The 8,063-nt window shown below is 42.4% G+C and overlaps 1 protein-coding gene across 2 annotated transcripts in view; it reads right to left on the bottom strand.

The window, feature by feature from the left end:
- The window catches only part of atr (ATR serine/threonine kinase), a 28,896-nt gene that overhangs the window by 17,469 nt on the left and 3,364 nt on the right, over positions 1–8,063 (bottom strand). For both annotated transcript variants that reach the window (XM_015375294.1, XM_015375293.1), the window contains exons 6-23: positions 7,824–8,000; positions 7,550–7,716; positions 7,263–7,415; positions 6,954–7,152; positions 6,593–6,849; positions 6,315–6,511; positions 6,113–6,213; positions 4,417–4,588; positions 4,046–4,201; positions 3,760–3,954; positions 3,378–3,473; positions 2,059–2,148; positions 1,759–1,854; positions 1,545–1,675; positions 1,319–1,462; positions 1,090–1,183; positions 878–1,003; positions 184–390 (exon numbers count right to left, since the gene is read on the bottom strand). In XM_015375294.1, the coding sequence (XP_015230780.1) occupies positions 184–390; positions 878–1,003; positions 1,090–1,183; positions 1,319–1,462; positions 1,545–1,675; positions 1,759–1,854; positions 2,059–2,148; positions 3,378–3,473; positions 3,760–3,954; positions 4,046–4,201; positions 4,417–4,588; positions 6,113–6,213; positions 6,315–6,511; positions 6,593–6,849; positions 6,954–7,152; positions 7,263–7,415; positions 7,550–7,716; positions 7,824–8,000 (2,758 nt within the window). The remainder of the gene's footprint in view (positions 1–183; positions 391–877; positions 1,004–1,089; positions 1,184–1,318; positions 1,463–1,544; positions 1,676–1,758; positions 1,855–2,058; positions 2,149–3,377; positions 3,474–3,759; positions 3,955–4,045; positions 4,202–4,416; positions 4,589–6,112; positions 6,214–6,314; positions 6,512–6,592; positions 6,850–6,953; positions 7,153–7,262; positions 7,416–7,549; positions 7,717–7,823; positions 8,001–8,063) is intronic.

Genomic DNA, 8,063 nt, shown 5'->3' with positions numbered 1-8,063 from the left:
TGAAATGCTTCTTTCATGAAAACAAAATGCATAGTAATATTTTAATGTCAGACATTATTTCAAGTAGAAAGCTAAAGACAAGATTAACTGTGGCTAGAATAGAAGCGAAACAGAACGTAGGATCCTGCAACTACGGTTTCATAACACGGCAACAAAGATATTAAGAGTTGAAGTTTAACTTGCCACAAAGGTATTACGGTCGCCGTGGTTGCGTGCGTGAGACAGATCCAGACGTCCGGGGTCTATGGCCCCCAGCTCGCCCAGACACTCCCCACAGAGAAGCCTGGCCTCAGGGGATGAGTCCTGGCAGCCTTTGAGCAGCACTGACACCAGGCTAGAGATGACAGGCTCCACCGCCTCGCTGGCACAAACCTGCCGCAGAAGCCACTCCTGCAACACAAAACAGGACGTTTTTACCTCTGCTTTTACTGCATTCATATTGTAGGAGCCATAATGATAGGTGTGCATGTGTATGTATCACGTGGGCATAGTTGATGTGGTGACACATGTGGTGACAGCTGATTGCTTAATTGGTTGCGTTTACCTGCACTCCGGGGGAGAGAGGGGAACGGGGTAGCAATTTCTTGTTACCTGTTTGCTTTATGATTTAAATCAGTATGTCACATCATGTATGTTACAATATGTTGTGACTATATAAGCCACCAGGACAGGATTAAAACACCAAAAGCTTATTCCTGGATTCCATGTGGATTTCTGATCAAGACGGCAGTGCGTCATACACCTACAGGACCCTATCACCACCTCTCAAGTGACAAGGATTGCTATGGAGTCGCTACACATATAAATCCCAAAAATTTTGAAAGGATTATCTGGTTTGAGCTGCTGTTTCTGTGGTCATGTTCTGTTGTTTCTGGACCTGCTTGTTGTGCATCATGTCCCTGAGGCTGGTCAGAGCATGGATCCTCACGTCCACGTTCTCATGCTGAACAGCTCTCATCGACAGCTGTAGAGCCGAGGCGAGGTCGCTGCTGCTGGCAGTCAGCTGAACGGAACCAAAGCAAATTCTGTTTATTTGGTTTTTCTTCCTTCATGCATTTTAAGAATATCTCATTATGCTTCATACAAAACCTTTTTGTAATCCTGCAGAACTGTGTGAATGTCTTTTAGTTCTGGGAGCTCGGGCAGAAAGTAGATCTCATGAAGGTAATCATTTACTTCTTCCCTGTTAAAAATGGACAGAGGCGTCAGGATTGTGCAGCGCTTTACCTAAAGCATTAATTTCCAAATGATAATTTTTCTACTTTGAGAGGTCTGTTAGAAATAAAAGAAATATTACTTCTTTCTTTTTTAGGGTTACCTGTTGTCAAGGATGAGGAAACGAATGATGGCAGCAGTTTCTTTAGGCTGCAGAGGGATCAAGGGAAGCAGTGCAACAATAACATGACTGAGGAGCGGGCCGAGGTGAGAAAGCTCCACGCTCCTCACAAAACAATCCCACGTCCTGAAAAAACAAAACAAAAGCTCACAAGTCTAGGCTGCACTCATCCTGGTGCTGACTTCAAGAATGAGTGACAGGTACTGACTGGCAGCAGAGCAGGGGGAAGTCCTCTCTGTAACGGAGACCAGTGCGAAGCGTCGTCATCATTTTCACTCTGACGGAGCTGATGTGTTTAGAGCCCATCAGGCGCATAAGAGCTATCACACTCGTCAAAGCCTGCATGCAGTAGAGCGGACCAGGAATGACTGAAAAAGGGTTAAGTAGAACCGCCAGGCTGCAACCGGCTGTGGACGGCTCACCATTTTTTTGCGATCCTTCTCTCCTGCGCTGGAGCTGAGCAGCTGCATGTTGAAAAAAGCCAGAATCCCCAGCAGCTTGGGCTGCAGGTAATCTGCCTGAAACAAAGCAAAAAAACAGATATTTTAGCCACATAAGGCCTTAAATCTGCACATTCTAATAATCTGAAAGCAAACGTCCGACTAAAGTGTATCAAAGGAATCAGAGATTTTTCTAAACACCTTACAACAGGGCTCATGCCTATTAAATCTGCCAAATGAAATCTAAAAATCAATCAATGTAAAGAAAAAAATGTTGGCTACCATGTGCTCTGGGGTGGTGATGTCTCTGGGACCCTTGTATGGATCATCGTTGGATGCAAAGGAGGCCAAGATCGCCAAACCGTTGAACACCTTTTAATTGAAGATTGTTGGAAAATTGTAAAGTAAATCAGTGAATAAACATTAGGGAAGAAGAATGGATGTAGGGTCTGAACCAGTGTTAATTTCGTCAGCCATGACGATGACGAAAATTTTTCAACGCCCCTTTTTCTCGTGACAATGACGAGACGATAACGAACAAAAATTGTTTCCAGAAAATAAAAATATGACGAAAATAAAAAATTATTTCCATCATTGAGACTAAGACAGATGAAATTTACGATCCATGGACGAATGGACATTAAGAAATGTAATTGTTTATAATGAATTTGTAATTTTTAAAATTAGTGTTTCTTGAGCTTCATACAAAATTAGGCGTTGTTGCCTCGTTTGTCTCTACATGTCCCTCAGTGCCCCGGAGCACTCAGTCAGTAGCAGCAGAGCTCAACTTTGCAGTCATTGCGGATACCGGGTGTACGGTTTGTTAAACAACGCCTGGATGTATGGAGCCATTTCGTTTACAACTCGAAGGAAAACACAGGAGGAAGGACGCAGCAAAAGAGTCTGCGGCTTCAAAATGGCAGGGAAGAACACAGCGAATCTCTAGCGACATCCGAGGAGCCAACAGCTGACATAGGTAAGGAACAGGTGAGCCTGTAGGAGCGGGAACGGGAGTGTGTGTGCCCGCGCGGGCGCATGCATGTGAATGTATAAGTGTGTGCGTGGACGCATGCATAAAGCTGTGTGCGTGTGTGTGCCTTCCTGTGCCTGTATCTGTCTGTCTCTCTGTCACAGAAGAAAGATGTTCTACTAATACTCTGGATATTAATCGTTTAAATTTCTTCCTCCCAACTAGATACCGGACACAGTGACACCACAGTCAAATCAGAGGTTGGAGAAGGGAGGGAAGCCTGTTGCAGAGATGCACACCCACCCCTGACGCCAAAGAGCAGAAAGCCCTGGAGAACTCAGTGGCAAAGTGGATTGGGCGTTCTGGCCTGCCTGTAAGGACCACTGAGGATGAAGACTTTGTGGATATGATGAAACAACCGACAAAAGGTTCAATGTGTACGGTGTGATATATGTTAAAAAGAGAATCAGTGTGTGAAGTTCTATTCTGCACAGTGTTAGACTAAGACTAAAACTAAATCGGGAAGACAATGACTAAATATGGCTAAGACTAAAACTGATTTTTGTCATTGTGACTAAGACTAAGACTAAAATAAAAAAAGCTGACGAAATTAACACTGGTCTGAACCCACCTGTTGGTAATGTTCTCCCAAGCGAAGCAGCAGCTCATTGTGAAGACCCTGGAAGTCTTGTCTTAGTAGAGAACCCAGCTCAATCTCAGTCTCACTCTTGGAGATAGGAGGAAAAATGACAAATATCAACCTGAATGTTTTGCAATAGTAATTAAGAAGAAAGGAAACATCCAGTACATAATTTTCTTTACTAAAATTTCCACTGCTCAGATCTTTATTTGATAACATTTGAAAAGTTTTCGGTTAATCTAAACACACATAAAACTGGTTTCTGTTTGGCGACTCTTTGACCACAGACTTTACTTTTGAGACACATAACTTATTTAGGACAGCAAGGATTAATAATATGAACTCTATAGGATACACAGATGTTTATAACAACCTGTAGGTAGTGAAACGCTCTCTCCAGCTCCTCCTTGGTGCATGAACAAACCAGATGACTGAAGATGTACTTGAAATTGTTAATGAGGATCTCTCTCCTGTTTGCCTTCAGCTCAATGGCCAGAGTACGGATGAGGGCAGAGCCCGTGGCGCTCGCCTTAGCTGCCAGGTAGGGCAGCAGCACCTGGAGCGTCTTCTGCATGCACAATAGGAAAAGAACATGGTGTGAAAATTGTTTTGCTAATTTTATACAGATAGAAAAAAAGAAAACTTATGTTTGAGCGCACGGTGAGGAAGCGATGGAGGTCTGGGAAGTCGAAAGCATGCGCGATCTGAGCCAGAATGTCCAGAGCCAGCTCTCTCTGGTTGGCAGATTCGCTGGTTTGATCTGGTGTGCTCCGTAGGGCAGACGCATGGCGGGAATGTAGCGACTCCACCAGAAACTGAAGGTATGACCCAGAAACAACTTTTCAGAAAGATATTTTTCTACTCATCTCCACAATACATAAGGCACTATTATCCCGATAACTCCTCTGTATAAGAAGGTTGTTTAAAAAAATCACATCTATTTTTGTTCATAAATGTCCTTATGCTATAAGTTACATCATAAACAATTTTTAATGTGAGATAAAGACTAATCGATTGGCAAAACATCTACCTGGCAAATGGGGTTCTTGTACTGGCTGAACAGGGTCTGCAGCTTCAGTCCTTTGGCATCTGCCAGCGCTCTGATCTGAGTGTAAGCGGCCACAGAAACGCTGGATGACTTGGACAGGAGGCAATGGAGCAGACGCAGCAAGGAGAAGGACACCAAACTTCCCTGGCTGGCTCTAACACATGAGTGAAATAATTTACAATAGCAATACCCCCCAAACATCTGCAAACTGCCTGTCCAATAAATTAATCTCTATGTGCAGAAGCATAAGGCTATAGACCTTTGACCTTTTACAGCTACTTTTTGTGTCTCTGCTTCTGTCTCCTTGAACCCCAGTCGGCCTCGGTAAATGGCCGCTCACAATGAGCCTGGTTCTGCTGGAGGTTTCTTCCTGTTAAAAGGGAGTTTTTCCTCTCCACTGTCACTACAAGCATGCTTAGTATGAGGGATTGCATCTGAGTCAATTTGTCGATGCAATCAGTGGTTTTCCTTAGATAGAAAACTTTGAATCAATTTGACTGTATGATCTGGTGAACTGTAAAGTGCCTTGAGGTGATATGTGTTGTGAATTGGTGCTATATAAATAAACTGAATTGAAATTTCATTGATTCTAAATGCATTTATTTATATATAAAAAACCTTGCCTTATTAAAAAGTATACATGTTTTAATCAAATCTAGTTTAATATTTTTCTTAATATATGTTTTTATGACCTGACGTTTTGGCATTTGTGACGGTCTGTTCGACAGCAGTATGAATACAAACTGACTGGCAGCCATTTGCCTCAGCTATTATTCAACACAGAAGAGCAAAGTGAGGATAGGCATTGATCTTTACATTAATCATATCAACTTTTTTATTATTTATGCACCTGTGCAGCACATCTATGTTCTCTAAGTTTAATATTTTTTAATCATCATTTCCTATCTAAACTTGCCCATATCTGTAAAAACTTGAAAAAAAGTGACAAACAAGACTGGAAAACGATCAAAGTTAATTTTTTTATCATGCAGAAAAAGGAGGATGGAGGATGGGCTAAACATAAACTAAATCCTGCACTAACATAAACATTTCACCCTAATTGTAAAATTTATGTAATTTAATTAAATACATTTCCATTTAACTTTTTGTTTTTAGATCATTTTAACAAAAATCTAAATTAAATAAGCCTTACATGATGCATATTTATCAGTTTTATATACCTTATTTACTTAAAATACATAATTGTCAAATAAGAGACTTCTGTTGTGTTTTCTTAAATAAATGTAAACTGTCGTACCTGCTCAATTAAAGAAAACAAATGCTTATTCAACAAAAATTTACACCTTAGATTTAAATTCTTTTTCGCAATAAATAAGGTATATAAACTAATAAATATGCATCATGTAAGGTGTATTTAATAGGTTTGTGTTAAATTATATAAAAGATAAATAAATGGGAATTAGATAAGCAATAAAAATACATAAGTCATAAACTTTGGGTGAAATATTTTAGTGTGTATGCTTTTAGAAAGCAGAGAGGGACATCTTGTGGTCAACAAAGACATCATAACTAATAATTGGTTCTAAGGTTTATCTGCACATCTTTTCCAGGAGTTTAAATCATTTGGAGGATGTTGTAGTTATGCTAAATATATAGTCCAACATCTACAGTCATCTAAACACCTTATAGTGCTGAAATAAAAGAAGAGTGTTCCTACCTCCCGATCTCTCCCGTGGTGAGGATGAGGGTGTTTCGAAGGTCGTCATCTCTTCTGACTTTAGCGTTGCTGAATGCCTCCTTTAGACGTGCAACAAGGACCTGAGGCAGCAACAAGAAACCAACATCCTTAGCATCTTCATCAACGTGTTACACAACCAATCATTCAAAACAATACGCAGAACATCTCTGACTTGTCTTACCTCATTTAGAATTCCCTGCTCTGAGTGTTTCGTGGATTCTGTCAGCAGAAATCGGACTGATTGGCTAAAACTTGTTCTAACCCCAGCATCGGAGTCCTCGATGAGGCCAAGCAGGGAACAGAGAACAGCCCGGGAGTCGCTGTCTGCGCCCAGTAGGCTCACATGCTGGCAGAGGTGAGGTAGAGCCTCTAGAAATGCTGTGATACGAATAAGATGGGAGAGTTTTAGATATCGATGTAGCATCTCCTCCAGCTTTAAAAAGTGAACATCTAGAGTACCTAGTTTAAAAGAGTTTGGAGCTTGTGGTCTTAGTAAAGTTAGAAACGGTTTAACCACAGATGCTTTGAGGGATGGCGTTTTATTCCCAGCATGATCTGTTACAAGACTCCAGCGAAGGCAGAGGACTTTAGGAAGAGGCATGGGTTCTATGTCAGAGTCGCTAAGCTTGGAGAGCTCCGACTGGATGCAGCTCAGCTGCCCAACAATCCTGGCGAGCTCCACCTTCACCTGCTCTGACTTGTCCTCCAGCAGAGACCTAAAAAAAAAAAAAAAAAACACAGCGAAAAGCAGAAAGTCAGCACAAAAACAAGATAGCAAGGAGCTCCTGTTTTCAGATGAGAAGGCGGAAAGTTTACTCACAGCAGAATGGTGCTGATGATGTCACGGTATCGGGATCCCAGATGATGAAGCAGGATGGGAGAGACTCTGACAGCTGTGGCTCTCACCGCCTCATCCTGACTCTGCAGTGCGTTGGTGAAGACACAGACGCGCCAGTTTTCAAACACACCCCGAGGCAGAAAGGCCAGCAACGACACACAATCTGCCTGGACTTCATGTGCTGAAACCACAGGTAGGATTGGGTAAAAATATCACAGTCAAGTTCTTTCTGCTACTCATCTAATTATGTGTTGAAGCAGAGACACTTTGGAATGTGATGGGATTACATACAATAACAGAAGCTGAGTCTCTGAGCCAAGGGGGGCAGCCAGGAGGGGAACCCTGAACTCTTAAAGGCTGAGACTGACTTGTTTTCACAAACCCAAGGAAGAGACAGCAGAGCACAGACAAGCCGCTGTACCCCATCTTCAATCTGGCGGCTCACTAAACATGTAAGATAACATATCACCAGTACTCTGTTAGAATAAAAGAGGCCACTAAAAGCAGAGATTATACGACAGAAAACCAGCAGTGAGTTTGTTTTTGTCAGGAAACAAACAGCCTTCAAGATATCTTACATGTCGGGTAGAGAATGGAGTCAAGAACCCTGATGGTGGATTGAAAAGCAGATCTAAAGTAGTCCTGATCAGAGACGGGTCGAGACGCTCCTTCCAACAAGGACTTACAGCTCCTCAGCACTCGGCTCATAGTCTCAGTGGACACCCAGACCAGAGGACAGGAACTGCTGGCCAAGAAATTTTAAAAATGAGCCACAACATTTCATTCTGCTTATCTCCTCAAAAACAAGCCAGCAAAGTAGATTCTGAGTCTGTCAGAAGGAAGATGCTGTACCTTACAGGCGAGGAGCAAAAGGCTGCCAGATGGAGGACGAGGGCCACGCCCCGTAGGGCTGACGCCGTCTGCTGGCTCTCTGGTTCTGCTGAGTCAGAGTTCAAAAGAGCCAGGAGCTCTTCAAGGCGCCGGTTCAATGAGGCCCAAACCTCACTTTGAACCCGCATGTCCAACTCGCTTAACACAGAGACACAAAAGATATCATTGGTTAACTGCCTGCTGTACTGAGATACAAACAAA

The sequence above is a fragment of the Cyprinodon variegatus genome, unplaced genomic scaffold (genome assembly GCF_000732505.1).
Source record: "Cyprinodon variegatus isolate N-32 unplaced genomic scaffold, C_variegatus-1.0 Scaffold116, whole genome shotgun sequence".
Taxonomy (NCBI): Eukaryota; Metazoa; Chordata; class Actinopteri; order Cyprinodontiformes; family Cyprinodontidae; genus Cyprinodon; species Cyprinodon variegatus.
Note: the sequence above shows the minus strand (reverse complement) of the source record. Positions and strands in the feature narration are given on the sequence as shown.